The sequence below is a fragment of the Cnephaeus nilssonii genome (assembly GCF_951640355.1).
Source record: "Cnephaeus nilssonii genome assembly, chromosome: 24".
Lineage (NCBI taxonomy): Eukaryota > Metazoa > Chordata > Mammalia > Chiroptera > Vespertilionidae > Cnephaeus > Cnephaeus nilssonii.
Genome location: NC_137095.1, coordinates 11,063,391 through 11,078,558, shown reverse-complemented (window position 1 = coordinate 11,078,558; position 15,168 = coordinate 11,063,391). Strand labels below are relative to the sequence as shown.

Sequence of the window (15,168 nt, the reverse complement as noted above, 5' to 3'; positions counted from 1 at the left end):
GTAAAATTGGCTTATTTTTCCCCCCAGGTGTGTATACTGCTGTCATTTCAGAGAGGAAGGGAGAGAGAGGGAGATATAGAAACATCAATGATGAGAGAGAATCATTGATCGGCTGCCTCCTGCATGCCCTCTACTGAGGATGGAGCCCGTAACCCGGGCATGTGCCCTGAACAAGAATTGAACCCTGCCCTCTGGTTCATAGGTCAACACTCAACCACTGAGCCACACCAGCCGGGCACTGTACTTTTTTTTTTTTAAAGTAAAAATGTGAAAAACCCAGAGTGCATGATTATGCTTATTGAGAACATAAAACCCCACCAATGATAGTGGGATACCAGGGATTCCTGATGAGAAAAATATCAATTGTCTTTTTTTTTTTTAAACAAAAACTCACTGATGTAGTGACGAGGCTTGCAAGGAAGATGGAAATCATGCAACCTCAACCTTTACTCCGTGGGTGGAGCCTGAGGCTCTGTGCCGAGGGGAGGGAATATTCCCAGTTATGGGTCGCCCAGCGGCTGTAGCTCGCCCTCCGGTGCCCGTGTGGCATTTTATTCTGCTTTATGGTGCCCGCTTTCCTCCCTTGGCGTGTATATAGGGTGTGTGACAGTTACGGCAGCTGGGGGAACCATAACTTTAAGTTCTGTGACTTTTCCGCGAGGAGAACCAGCCGTCGTGCTGGATTAATGTCATCCTTCACCTTTAATTTCCATGTTGTTGTACGTGGAAGACTTACTGCGTATTTGAGTAAAAGCTCTGAGCTCATTTCTGATGCCACAGACGCGATGGTGGCTGTGTGGGCTGATGGTGCCGCTTACTGAACATTGTCATCAAGTCCAGGGAGGCTAACGGGGGAGAGTGGAGATGGTGGGCCAGGCTGAGGGGTGGTGCTATTTGAGAGTAGAAGAGACTCGGCCCCCACAATCCTCGGCTGATAACCATGTACTTTATTTTATTTTTATTTTTACAAGAATCGCCTATTGGTTTTTTTAACAATATATTTTTTATTGATTTCAGAGAGGAAAGAGAGGGAGGGAGAGATAGAAACATCAGTGATGAGAGAGAGAATCATTGATTGGCTGCCTCCTGTCCACCCTCTACTGGGGATGGAGCCCACAACCCGGGCAGGTGCCCTTGACCGGAATCGAACCCGGGACCCTTCAGTCTGCAGGCCGACACCCTATCCACTGAGCCAAACCAGGAAGGGCAGTTTATTGATTTTTAGAGAGAGAGGAGGGAGAGGGAGCGATCGATAGAAACATCAATGATGAGAGAGAATCACTGATTGGCTGCCTTCTACACTCCCTCTGCTGGGGATCAAGCCTGCAATCCAGGCACGTGCCCTGAGTGGGAATCGAACCGGCAGCCTCCTGGTCCATGGGATGAAGCCCAACCAACTGGGCCACACTGGCCAGGACGAAGCATGCACTTCAGACAGGAATTCTGATCTCAGCACCGGGGGTTTCGTGGAATTGCCTCCCAGAGGGATTGGTTAAGGGAAGCAGTGACTCATTTCATGAAACTGGAGACACTTATGGGGACGTCCCGGCTTCAGGGGGTCCGACAGAGAGGGTATCGCTGGCTCTGCACGTGGGGGGCGTGCTGGGCCTTGTTTGGTTTTGAAAATCGGGCGGAAGAGGAATTTGTAAGTTTCCGGGAAGTAAGAGTGTGCGGTGTGAGAGGCCTGCGAACTCTCTGACATCGAGTAAGGTTCAGATTGTCGTCATACATGACCTTCAGACAGTCCTGTCCAGCTCACAGTGGGTGTCTTTTTACATGTAACGCAGACAGGAGATACCAAGGCCCCGGGTCGGGGTGTTCAGCACAGCGGTCCGTCTGCCTCCGTTCTTCTCCGCTGGCAGATCGAGCCCCACGTTGGGAGTGAGGGCTCTTTCCCTGCCAAGGTGCTCTAGTGACTCCAGTGTGGATCCCTCAGCCTGGCCGGCGTGGCTCAGTGGTTGAGCATCGCCGACCTATGAACCAGGAGGTCACAGTTCGATTCCCAGTCAGGGCACATGCCCCCGTTGTGGGTTTGACCCCCAGTAGGGGGCGTGCAGGAGGCAGCCAATCATGATTCTCTCTCATCATCGGTGTTTCTATCTCTCTCCCTCTCTCCCTTCCTCTCTGAAATCAATAAAAATGCATTAAAGATAAAAAACAAACACGAACAGGCGTTTCCTACTTTCTGGTTGTACAGGTGTTAGGCCCCAGAGGGTCTGGCCTGGGGAAGGTCTTTCCCATCCCATCATCCCATTTTGAAATGTTTTCTACCTAATTAGCAAGCTTGGTTCTTGGGTTCCTGAGCTGCGCGCTCCCGCTGATGGCTGGGGGCCAGACAGGCCCACCTGGCAGGGACCCGGGAGCCTGGCCCTGTTGCTCCTGCTCCACAAATGATGAACTAGGGGTGGGAGGGGCCCGTGGGAAAGCGGAATGGGCCTTATCTGTGCTCTGATCAGTGACTAAGATGGCAGAGGCCGCAGCCAGAGGGACTTCACTGACTCACTCCGGACTTGCCACGCAGGGAGGGAGCCCACGCACCTGAAACTGGGGATGCAGATGACAGGTTCCCGAAGGGAAAGACCTGGCGTAGGATTTCCTTGTGGGTTGATATTCTTTTTTAAAAAAATATATTTTATTGGTTTTTTACAGAGAGGAAGGGAGAGGGAGAGAGAGTTAGAAACATCGATGAGAGAGAAACATGGATCAGCTGCCTTCTGCACACCTCCTACTGGGGATGTGCCCGCAACCAAGGTACATGCCCTTGACTGGAATCGAACCTGGGACCCTTCAGTCTGCAGGTTGATGCTCTATTCACTGAACCAAACTGGTTAGGGTGGGTTGATATTCTTTTGCTTTTTTTTTTATCTTTTCTTTTTATTTACAGAAGCTCTGTGGAAGTGGTGATCTGAATGCGTCTATGACGTCCCACCAGTTTGAAGAACAATCTGTGAGTGACAGTCCTTTAAAACCAATAAACACGGCAAGGCCCCGTTATAAATGTTTCCTATTCCATGTCCGGATCTGCATTGCTTTGCCTCATTTCTTTTTAAAGAATGCTCCACCGTATCCACTTACAAAGACAGGCCTTACAGACGCTAGCTGGGAGAGATTAATTCAGTGTTTATTGATTTGGGAGCCTGGGATAGATTCTTCTAAAAATACAGAGAAGCTATGAAATCGAGTGATAACAGAACAGGAGACAAAGCCATTTTCAAAGTGCTCTGAAACACGGATGGGAACACTTCCCAAAGAAGACCGTCAAGGGTGGCTTAGCCACAGGATCGATGAAGTTGAAGGTCAAGTAGGTGAACAATCAATGATTGCATCTGCCCTATCTCTTTGGAATGGCAGGAATTGGGACTAGTGCAGATCTCAAGTCCCAAACTTGAATGGCATCCATTGAATAAGTATATTCAAAACTAGACTTGACTTGGACTTGATGGCCTGTAAGGGTTGATGCATTCACTCCCACAGAGGGGAGTGGACAGTGTCGTGGGGAGGTGAGACTGTGAGGGTAAGCGGAGGAGACGCCATCGTGGGGGTCAGGGGATGAAAGGAAAGCGTGTAAAAGACGGGAGGGCACCGGACTGAGGCAGTGTGTCCCATGTGGACACAGGCGAGGGCCATGTGTCCGATGGACGGGCGGGCTCAGTGAGTTATCAGCTGAGTGGTTATGTACTGAAATGATTTCCTTTTTTAAAATATATTTTTATTGATTTCAGAGAGAGAGAGGGGGAGAGAGAGAGAAACATCAATGATGAGAGAGAATCATGGATCGGCTGCCTCCTGCACGCCCCACCCTGGAGATTGAGCCCACAACCTGGGCATGTGCCTTGACTGGGAATCGAACCGTGACCTCTGGGTTCATAGGTCGATGCTTAACCACTGAGCCGCACCAGCCGGGCTAGTTTTAATATATTTTTTTATTATTGATAGTATTACAGATATCTCCCATTTTCCTTCCCTTTCCCCCTTTCCTCCCAGCCCCTTCCTACCCACCCACCTACCCACCCCAGGTCCTCACCACCCTATTGCCCGTGTCCATGGGCTATGCATATAAGTATATAAGTTCTTTGGTTTATCTCTTCTCGTCTTTCCAACCCCACATCAAAGTACGTCAGTCCGTTCCATGCCTCCATGCTCTGGGTCTTACTTTGTTGGTCAATTCATGTTGTTCATTAGATTCCACCTGAAATGTTTTTCTTACCCGTGGAGTTGATGGGGTTGGTGAGAAGTAGGGAGAAGAGATAGACATTTCACACGCGTCTGGAAGCGTGGACACATGTTCCTGGGAACTGGTTTCATAAACTCACTTCTTTTTTTAAAAAACATATTTTCATTGATTTCAGAGAGGAAGGGAGAGGAAGAGAGATAGGAACAGCAATGATGAGAGGGAATCACTGATTGGCTGCCTCCTGCACGCCCCCTACTGGGGATTGAGCCTGAAACCCAGGCAGGTGCCCTTGACTGGAAACGAACCCAGGAGGACCCTTCAGTCCGCAGGCCGACGCTCTATCCACTGAGCCACACCAGCTCGGGCATAGCCTCACTTCTGTGTGCATTTTCCTCTCTCGGGCTCCACCGTGAGTGACTGAATAAAGCTCCCGGCCCTCAGTGAGTAATTGGAAGGGTGACACAGATGTCACTGATCTCGTTCTTCTCAGACAGTTCATATTGTGAGGGTATTATCATGACTGCTTCTGAATTCTGACAGAGTCCCACTGGGGAGAAATATAGAGAACATGTTAACCAAGCAAGTGCTAGCAAGTCCTCAAAGTGAGTGAGAGGGAGCTTATTATTTTTTTTTTAAAGAAGTGATTTTATTTTATTATCATTATTATTTTTATTGATTTCAGAGAGGGAGGGAGAGGGAGAGAGAGAGAAATATCAACGATGAGAGAGCGTCATCGATCGGCTGCCTCCTGCACGCCCCACACTGGGGATTGAGACTGCAACCCGGGCATGTGCCCTGACCGGGAATCGAACCGTGACCTCCTGGTTCATAGGTTGATGCTCAACCGCTGAGCTATGCTGAGGGCCCCATGGGAGCTCAGTCTTAAAGACTGGCCCCCACCACCCCCCCGCTTGCAGTTAGAAGTGTTTTGGAAATTCTCTCCCCAGACCGCTGACCTTACTTCTCCACCCATGCAGACCCTCGGGGAAGCCAGCGACGGCCTGAGCAACCTGCCCAGCCCCTTCGCCTACCTCCTCACCATCCACCTGAAGGAGGGCCGGAACCTGGTCATCCGGGACCGCTGCGGTAAGGCCGGCTCCGCCTCGCTCTTTGTAGACTTTCTCTCCGCCCTTGTGTCAATGTGGGTAGCCAGCCCTTTTTTTTTTTTTTAACTTTCTTAAATTGATTTCAGAGAGGAAGGGAGAGGGAGAGAGAGACAGAAATATCAAAGACGAGAGAGAATCATGGATCGGCTGCCTCCTGCACGCCCCCTACTGGGGATCGAGCCCGAAACCCCAGACATGTGCCCTGACTGGGAATCGAACCGTGACCTCCTGGTGCATAGGCCGATGCTCAACCTCTGAGCCACGCCGGTAGCTGGCCGGGCGGCCAACCCTTTCTCTCTCAGCGTGGTTTGCAACACACAGGACCTCAACTCTAAGCCTCCCCAGGAACCAAGGCGTTTGCAGCAAATGATGTAAACATACTGAACCTTATTATCCTTTCTTAGTCGCCCATTAGGAATAATGAGAATGATAGTCATCACCATATTCCGTTGTTGGAACTGAACTTGGCTCACCATAACAGCTTGATGCTTGGCCTATAGCAGCCGCACAAGAAAGTGTTCCCTCGGTCCTGCTTCAATTATCCGTGAGAAAGATGCGAATAATCCTTATTATAAAGTTACCCAACATGCACGTAGATGGCAATGCCCTCTGAGCCCCGTCCCCTTCCTGCCCCCCAAATCCTTGACCTCACAGGAATATTGACCTACCCTATTGGCCACTGGGACTGTGTCTTAGAGCTGGTAGTGCTCATGCCAGCAGCCCTGTTTTCCAGGCCTCTTGTTCTGGGGAAGGTGCTCAGCTCCCCTTAAATCCTGGAGCATTCATCCCTGGAAAACAAGATCCCTTGCCTTAGAGCCCTGTGTTCCCTTATTGTTAAGGCAGGTAGAGCGCAGCTTCCTGCTGTGGACCAGTGGAAGACTGGGTTGCTGGTGCCCTCTGGTGGCCACACTGCAGTATTGCAGAAGGGAAAGCAAAGTTCTTTGGAAGGAGTTCAACATAACTTGACCAGGGCCAGCAACATCACCTGGCTGTAGGCGGGAAGGCTGAGGGTCGGTGTGAGTTTTAGGCGATGAAGATTCGGGACCCATGCTTCCAGCCACCTGTTCTCCCTCTCCATTCCCGGCACAGGTAGAGAGGTGAGCGTTGTTTCTAGAACATTCCAGGAAGACTACATGGACAGGAAAGAAATCGTTTTCCTATTTGGTTTAGACCAGGGGTGGGGAACATCCGGCCTGCAGGCCTTGGCCCGTGAAATCATTTGGTTGGGGAATGATGGATGGCAGGTAAGGGTCATAGACGCTGGACACAGACCACCCAGGTGTGAATACCAGCTCTGATACCAGGTAGCAATGACGGTGAGGTGTGTGTGTGCTTGTGGGGACTTGTGAGGATGTGTGTGGGGTGTGGGGTCACATGGTAATCTATATATATAAAAGCCTAACTGACCATTATGACTGAATGACTGGTCGCTATGGTGCACACTGACCACCACGGGACAGACACTCAACCCAGGAGCTGCCTCCTGGTGGTCAGTGTGCTCCTGCAGCCAACCTCCTGCAGCCCCTCCCCCCGGCCAGCCAACCTCCCATGGCCCTGATCACCGGCCAGGCCGAGGGACCCCACCTGTGCACGAATTTGTGCACTGGGCCTCTAGTATACAATAAGTTTATTTATACATTTTTTTGTTGCTAAAACCTTTTCGAGTCTTACATCCTATTCTAAAGAGTTTCTCTCTTTGTTTTTGTACCTAGAAAGGCGTTGTGTGTCTCAAGAGAGAGGCACATTAGCCTAGTATTTATTCTCTTTTCTGCGTGGTTTGACAGTTTTCATTTATCGCTTTGATCTGCTCGAGTTTATTTTGATTTCTGGCCCAGCGTGGGGACTTAGTTTTGCTTTTTTACCAAATGGCTATTTCATTAACTAGGACTAAACTTTCCTTTCCCCAGTGATTCGATTGCCACTTTTTAATCGCACATTAAAGTGCAGTACATATTATTAGGGTCCGCTTGGATTTCTCTTTGATTCCCACAGATGTGTTGTTTTGTTCAGGGGCCAGCACCACACCACAGTTTAGTTGTATCGCAAGGTCACTCTCGATCCTTTTTATTTTGCAAAAACCTGGGGTTTGCTTCACCTGGGAGTACCTTCTCTGAACACCAGGTGGCGTGAGACCACTGGGTGCTGGCCAGCGTCTCTGAAAGATGGTCATTCCAGAGCAAACCTGAAACTTGCAAAGATGCAGGCACTCCCCCCGAAGCACAGGTGGTTGGATCTCCTCCACGCGTTGAGTTTGGTAGCCTGCTCAGTGCCCAGCCAGCGAGGGGAGCTGGTATTTGAAACCTGTTTCTCTTTATTCCCTTCCCACGTTGAAGCCGATCACCGTCCATCGGCCTTGTCTGTCCTCACAGCCTTCCATGTGTCCGCACAACCGAGGTCTTTCCTCGGGAGGAGTTTGTGGTTGGGCTTTGCTTTGGGACGGAGCATCCCGGTGGGTTGATGAGAAGGTCTAGAACTTTCTTGCTTCCTAGACCAGCAGTCGCCAACCGGTGGTCCGCGGACAACTGGTGGTCCGTGAGGTCGGAAAGGTTGGCAATCGCTGTTCTAGACCCAGTGACCTCTACCTTCAGAGGGATTTATGCCAAGGCCAGTGAAGAATGCTGGAGCAAAATGGGGCCATTTCCTATACCCACTGCACAAAACAAATCGCCGTACACCCAACCCAAGATTATGGACTTTAAAAAAAATATTTTTATTGATGTCAGAGAGGAAGAGAGAGAGAGAGAGAGAGAGAGAGAGAGAGAGAGAGAGAGAGAGAGAGAGAAACATCAGTGATGAGAAAGAAGCATGGATCGGCTGCCTCCTGCATGCCCCACATTGGGGATTGAACCCACAACCCGGGCATGTGCCCTGACCGGGAACCGAACCTTGACCTCTTGACCTCCTGGTTCATAGGTCGATGCTCAACCACTGAGCCACGTGGGCTGGGCTGTTGACTTTGATTTCATGGAGCACGTCTGCCTTTGGGGTGAGTGAGTCTCTTCTGTAACAGGTAGTTTGATGAGTGTTCATTGCTACACCGATGTAATGGCATGCTGTGTTCCAATGGTCCTTTCTGGTCACGTTGTCTCGTTGGGTGCGATGTCGCCAAGGTGGGTTCTGCTTCAGGGTGGGTGGGTGTTTGGTTCAAGTTTAGACCTTGGCAGAAGAGCTTCCTCATAGCAAAGAAGTAGGCTTTGCCTATCAACACCGCTTTAGCGTTCAAGGTAGTGGACTTTTAGTTCACATTAGGAATGCTACTTTAAAAAAACTACATTATGTAGTAAGTTTTCAGATATGTGGATAGATAGAAACACAAATGCCCATTAAACTGATGTGTATACATAGATGTGTGGGCACAGAGGGTGAACTACGCGGAGAGGGGATCCATGAATTTCCACGTGTCCACGATCTGCAAGTGGCTTCATTTTGGCTTCAGCCACCACATTGGGCAGTGAGTTCTTTCTGCCGCTGGACCTTAAACGCTCACGGCATGCCCCATCTGAGGGCGGGTGCTACATTTACTGACTGTATGACTTGCTCTTGTCTTCCTTCCCCCCTCAGCCTTCACTCGCTCATACTCCTGCCTCTCCCCTCCTTTTTTCTACGCTGTCTTGCCTTCCGACTTCCCGTAGGTCCTTCTGTTTTTGATGTTACGGGGATGCAGGATGTCTCTACGCAGAATTTCACACCCCTGTGTGCTTCTGGGCACCTCATCGAGAGTAGGGGTGCGGGCATCTTCTCTGCTTTTATCTTTTTATTTTTTAAAAATATATTTTATTGATTTTATTACAGAGAGGAAGGGAGAGGGATAGACAGTTAGAAACATCGATGAGAGAGAAACATTAATCAGCTGCCTCCTGCACACCCCCTACTGAGGATGTGTCTGCAACCAAGGTACATGCCCTTGACCGGAATTGAACCTGGGACCCTTCAGTCGGCAGGGATGACTCTCTATCCACTGAGCCAAACCCGTTAGGGCTCTGCTTTTATTTTTATTGATTGATTTGAGAGAGAGAGAGAGAGAGAGAGAGAGAGAGAGAGAGAGAATTTGTTGTTCCACTTATTTATGCATTCATTGGTGTGTGCCCTGACTGGAGATCAAACCAGCAACCATGGCTAAGTGAACGGTGCTCTAGCCAACTGGGCTACCCGGCCAGGGCAGGCATCTTCTCTTCTCTTAATGTCCACCTCACGCAAAGCCAGTTTGGCCAGTAATCTGTTCACCAAATGGCCTATTTACTAAGTTTACCGAATGCATCCACATATTGATGGTGTTTTTCTCTCTGCTATTTGTGAAGTTCTCGCTCTTTTTACTTAGAAAGCTATTGGAGCAGAGCTTTTGAAAAACAGCTTTGAAGGTCTCTGGGTCCTATTGGTAAATTGGTTGTGAAGACAGAACAAAAACAGGGTTTCAAACGCTATTTCATTTTGTTTCGGGCCAAAAAAACAAAAGCACAAAAAGACATAGAAGAAAGTGGACATGGCAGAGCCTAGGCCAGTGGTCAGCAAACTGATTAGTCAACAGAGCCAAATATCAACAGTACAACGATTGAAATTTCTTTTGAGAGCCAAATTTTTTAAACTTAAACTATATATGTAGGTACATGGTTATTAACTTAATTAGGGTACTCCTAAGCTGGCCTAGGTGGCAGAGTCCAGAAAGAGAATGACTAAGGAGAGGAAAAGAGAAGATATTAGGAGGAAGACAGGTGTGGGGCAGGGGTGCTGAGAGCAGGGGAAGGAGGTGAAGTCGGGTGTGGGTGCTGAAGGAGTTTTGGGGGGGCCTGGTGCAGAGGCAGAGTCTGAAGGCCCTGGAGGACCCTACTCCCCACTCCTCCCTTATGCCCCGTGATTTATTTCATACAGACTTTGTAAGCAATTAAGCAATTTTTGGTAAAGCTTTATACAAGGTTAAAATAAACAAGTTGTGTTAAAATGGGCAATTTCAGATCACTGATCCCATTGTAAGTAGGTCGAGAATTTTCCAGTCTGGCCGGCATGGCTCAGTGGTTGAGCATCAACCTATGAACCAGGAGGTCATGGTTTGATTCCTGGTCAGGGCACATGTCCGGGTTGCAGGCTTGATCCCCGGTGTGGGGCATGCCGAAGGCAGCCGACCCATGATTCTCTCTCATCATTGATGCTTCTGTCTCTCTCCCTCTCTCTTCCTCTCTGAAATGAATAGAGTGGCCAGATTATTATGATCTCTGAACGCATAATAGTCTGGCTACTCTGTGTGTGTGTGTGTGTGTGTGTGTGTGTGTGTGTGTGTGTATATATATTAGAGGCCCGGTGCATGAATTCGTGCATGGGTGGGGTCCGGCCAGCCTGGCCAGGGGGAGGGGACATGGGCGGTTGGCCGACCTGCCTGCTGGTTGAATTCCTGGTCGAGGGGACAATTTGCATATTAGCCTTTTATTATATGGGATATACACTGAGTGGCCAGATTAGTATGTGTTCAGAGATCATAATAATCAAGCCACTCAGTGTGTGTGTGTGTGTGTGTGTGTGTGTGTGTGTGTGTGTATATTTAAAATAAAAGAATTTTCCAGAGCTTCTTTCAGAAATTAGATTTTGGTCAATTGCTCGGAAATTACTACATTACAGGGCCCACCCACGGGCAGGGCTTGTTCAAGGTGCACTTAGGGTTCTGTAGATGGTGGGTCCATCAGGAGGGGGAGGGGCAGTCAGTTGTACTCCAGAAGAAAGTTCCGGAATATTTCAACCAGGATGGCAGAATGGAGAGCGCGGCCTGTAGACTGGAACAGAGAGATCCTTTTCTGTCGTTGGGAATGCAGAGGAGCTCCCAGGAGCAGCAGCCACCGTGTGCAGAACACGGCCCGGGGAGAAGCCGGGGCTGGCCATGGCCCGTTCATGTCCCGTTAGTGGATGCCACCCGGCTTGGCATCCTGCTAGGATCGAACCTACTCCTCCTTCCCTTCAGGAGCAGAGACTTTGCTCTACAAGGAAAAACAGAGTTTCTTCTTTCCCATGTGACCAGGAAAAAACGCCCTCTCCATTTCCAGGATGCCCTCTGTGGTTTCTGAAGGGGGCGGTTAAGAATGCGGCAAGCACTTGGCCGCGGGGCGGGCTGGAACTTACTGCTTTAGCCACTAGAGGGCAGCAGCTGCTGCTCAAAAAGTCTCCTCCAGGGGAGAACAAGGCCCTCAAGTAATATGGTTCCTGATGGCTCTCCTGAGGGTCGATTTGAGTTGCTGTGTGTCCTTCTCACTGAGCTGCCTCTTATTTTCATCCAGTTGAACCGGCAGAGTGCGCTGGCATCCTCAGTGCGTCGCCGTAGGCTTGGAGTAGGGTGGTAGCCAGGAGTTATGAATACTTAGTGATATGCAGGCTTTTTTTTTTTTTTTAAAGATTTTTATTGATGTCAGAGAGGAAGGGAGTGGGGGAGAGAGAGATGGAAACATCCATGATGAGAGAGAATCATGGATCGGCCACCTCCTGCACGCCCCCCACTGGGGATTGCACCCGCAACCCGGGCACGTGTCCTTGCCCGGAATCGAACCTGGGACCTTTCATTTCGCAGGCTGACGCTCTATCCACTGAGCCGAACCAGCTAGGGCTGATTTTCAGTTTTTTGCACTCGTTCCATTGAAACTTACCTGGCCACTGGGTAAAGCTAGCAATGAGACTACTGGTGCGCAATGTGTTAAGTTGCCAAAGGTGATACAGTCGCTAAAAGGGAGGTCTGGGGTTTAGATCCCCCGTTCCCGTCTTAATTCAAAGTTTATTCATTCATGTGTCACCTATCTGTGGTACATCTACCATGCCTATTAGGCAATTCTGGGCATAAGATTCACCTTGCAGAGCTTTGAATCGGAGAGGTTTAATATTATGTTCATAGGTGGTCCCAGTCCAACATTTTCGACGTTAAAATAACTTTATGAGAGCCCTAGCCGGTTTGGCTCAGTTGATACAGCGTTGGCCTGCACCTGAAGGGTCCCAGGTTTGATTCCGGTCAAGGGCACATACCTCGGTTGAAGGATCCTGCCCAGCCCGGGCCCTGGTCAGGGCGTGTGCAGGAGGCAACCCATCGATGTGTTCCTCTCACATCGATGTTTCTCTCTGTCTTTCCTGCTCTCTTCCATTCTCCCTAGAAATCAATGGAAAAATATCCTCAGATGAGGATTTAAAAAACAATAATTAATAGTAATTACTAAATAATAGTAATTTTATGAAAATTGAAAGAGTAGAAATTGAAACAGTGTTTGTTGTTGTGGTTGTCTGTCTTTAACGCAGCTCTTGGCAGAGTTGAATGTCTTAGTCCAGTGGTCGGCAAACTCATTAGTCAACAGAGCCAAATATCAACAGTACAACGAATGAAATTTCTTCGGAGAGCCGAAAACCGACTTCTGCGCATGGGCCACGAAGTTTCAATCGCACTGTATGTGTGCGCCCGCACGTGGTATTTTGTGGAAGAGCCACACTCAAGGGGCCAAAGAGCCGCATGTGGCTCGCGAGCCGCAGTTTGCCGACCACTGTCTTAGTCTATGATGTGGCGCTCTGATTGAGAAAATGGTCAGGAGCCTTCCCCAGTGGTTTCGGCGGCATAACCCCTCTCGCTCCGCGGGGCAGCATCTGTCGAGGGGAACATTCCATGTGAAAGTCTGGGTTCTCACGTCGGGGGTCTGGGACCCCCTTCTTCCACGTGCCCCGTGCCCCGTGCTGTTATCTCAACTCCCAGGTTTCCCTGCTTCCGCCGAGTTCTCCTGCCTTCTGAGTTACAAGCTGCTGCCAGATTTATATTTCTCCAGCTTGGCCCCGATCTCTTTCCCGTCCTGCTCATCAGCAAACCTGAATTCCCTTCCCTCCTCACCCTCAAATCATTCCAGATGGACCGAAGGCTTACGTGTAAAAGAAAGAAAGAAAGAAAAAAGAAAAACTACAAAATCAGTGGGAGAAACATGGCTGAACTCATTTAAAATCTCGTAGAGGAAATTGCTTCTAAGCGGAATGTCAAACTACAGCGCCGTAAATTTGGCCAGAATTTGACCAAATAAAAACGAAAATTACTTATTGCAAGAAGTAAGGTAAACTTAAACAAATTATGACGCGATCTATATAGCCGATGGCTGATTTCCATAATGAAGAACCCATTCAGCCGAAACCGGTTTGGCTCAGTGGATAGAGCGTCGGCCTGTGGACTGAAAGGTCCCAGGTTCGATTCCGGTCAAGGGCATGTACCTTGGTTGCGGGCACATCCCCGGTAGAGGGTGTGCAGGAGGCAGCTGGTCGATGTTTCTCTCTCATCGATGTTTCTGACTCTCTATCCCTCTCCCTTCCTCTCTGTAAAACATCAATAAAATATATTAAAAAAAAAAACCCATTCAAATTCATAAGCAAATCATGAACCGTACACCCATAGAGAAAAGGGGAGGGGATCTGAACAAGAATTTTCTTGACCAAGAACTAGAATGTAGGTCACTAAAACATGATTTACTCAAATGTTAGAAACAGAGAAAAAGGGCAATACCATTATTTAATTGTTGTTGGTTTTACTTTTATTTTTCAAATGTATTTTTATTGATTTAAGGGAGAGGGAGAGAGAGATAGGAACATCAATGATGAGAGAGAATCACTGATCGGCTGCCTCCTGCACGCCCCCTGTTGGAGATCGAGCCCGCAACCCGGGCATGTGCCCCGATCCCGGTGACCTCCTGGTTCATAGGTCATCGCTCAACCACTGAGCCACCTCGGTCGGGCTGTTTCATCCCTTTCAGAGTGGTGTGCATGTGTTACATTTTTTAAAATATTAAAAAGAAAGAGGAGGGAAAGAACAAAACCACCGACCTCTATCTCTTACAGAACAAAAACTCCACTCCTTCTTTTGTTATTTCAGGCCGCTCTGGCCTCTGACTCCCATCTGCCTTTTCAACTTCATTTCTTGTCTTATTTTCTCCCTTCATTTCCGGATCAATGGAAATGCTTGCCTGGCACCGTACGGATCTTACCACTTTGTTCTCCGTCCCCTTCTGCCCTTTCCTGCCGGTCCCTCCTGCTCAGATGGCCTCCGCCCTTCTCTGCTTGTTCAGATCCCCCCGCCCCCCCCCCCCCCCCAGTTCAGCTCCCATCTCTCTCTCAGCCTCCACTGGCACCCGGTTCGACTCATCTCCCCCGACCCTGAGCCGGCATAGCTTCCAAGTTCAATTCCATTGTGACACATTCCTCTCGGGCTCTACTTACAGTCCGCCTGCTGCCCACCTGGTGCAGAAGAGCAGGGCCCGGGGTTGATTTTCCTCTGCGCCCCCTCCCGGTGCGGGGCACCCAGGCACCCTGTCACCTGTACACGTCAGTGGCACATGAGTGATGTCAGCAGGCCTGACAGGTACAGAGTCGGGGAGACTTGATGATCTGTATATTGTCACTGAGTCTGAGCAAGAAGGACGACTGTCCCACGTATTGTCAGGAGTGTAAATGGGTCCGGCGTTGTTGGGGGACCGATGAATGGCTAATACTAGAACGTAGTGTCTATTGGGGATGGAGCAGGAACCTCTGGCCATTGATGTTGAAGGCCTTGGTGGTCTATTTATTTATTTATTATCCTCACCCGAGGATATTTTTCCATTGATTTAAAAAAATATATATTTTATTGCTTTTTTACAGAGAGGAAGGGAGAGGGATAGAGAGCTAGAAACATTGATCAGCTGCCTCCTGCACACCCCCCACTGGGCATGTGCCCGCAACCAAGGTACATGCCCTTGACTGTAATCGAACCTGGGACCCTTCAGTCCACAGGCCGCCGCTCTATCCACTGAGCCAAACCGATTTTGGCTCCATTGATTTTTTTTAATAAATATTTTTATTTATTTCAGAGAGGAAGGGAGAGAGGGAGAGAGAAATAGAAACATCAATGATGCAAGAAACTCACTG

The 15,168-nt window shown here is 49.1% G+C and overlaps 1 protein-coding gene across 1 annotated transcript in view; it reads left to right on the top strand.

Moving 5' to 3' along the window:
- The window catches only part of MCTP2 (multiple C2 and transmembrane domain containing 2), a 143,952-nt gene that overhangs the window by 27,905 nt on the left and 100,879 nt on the right, over window positions 1–15,168 (top strand). The window contains exons 3-4 of the mRNA XM_079763895.1: window positions 2,885–2,947; window positions 5,152–5,260. Coding sequence (XP_079620021.1) covers window positions 2,885–2,947; window positions 5,152–5,260 — 172 coding nt within the window. The remainder of the gene's footprint in view (window positions 1–2,884; window positions 2,948–5,151; window positions 5,261–15,168) is intronic.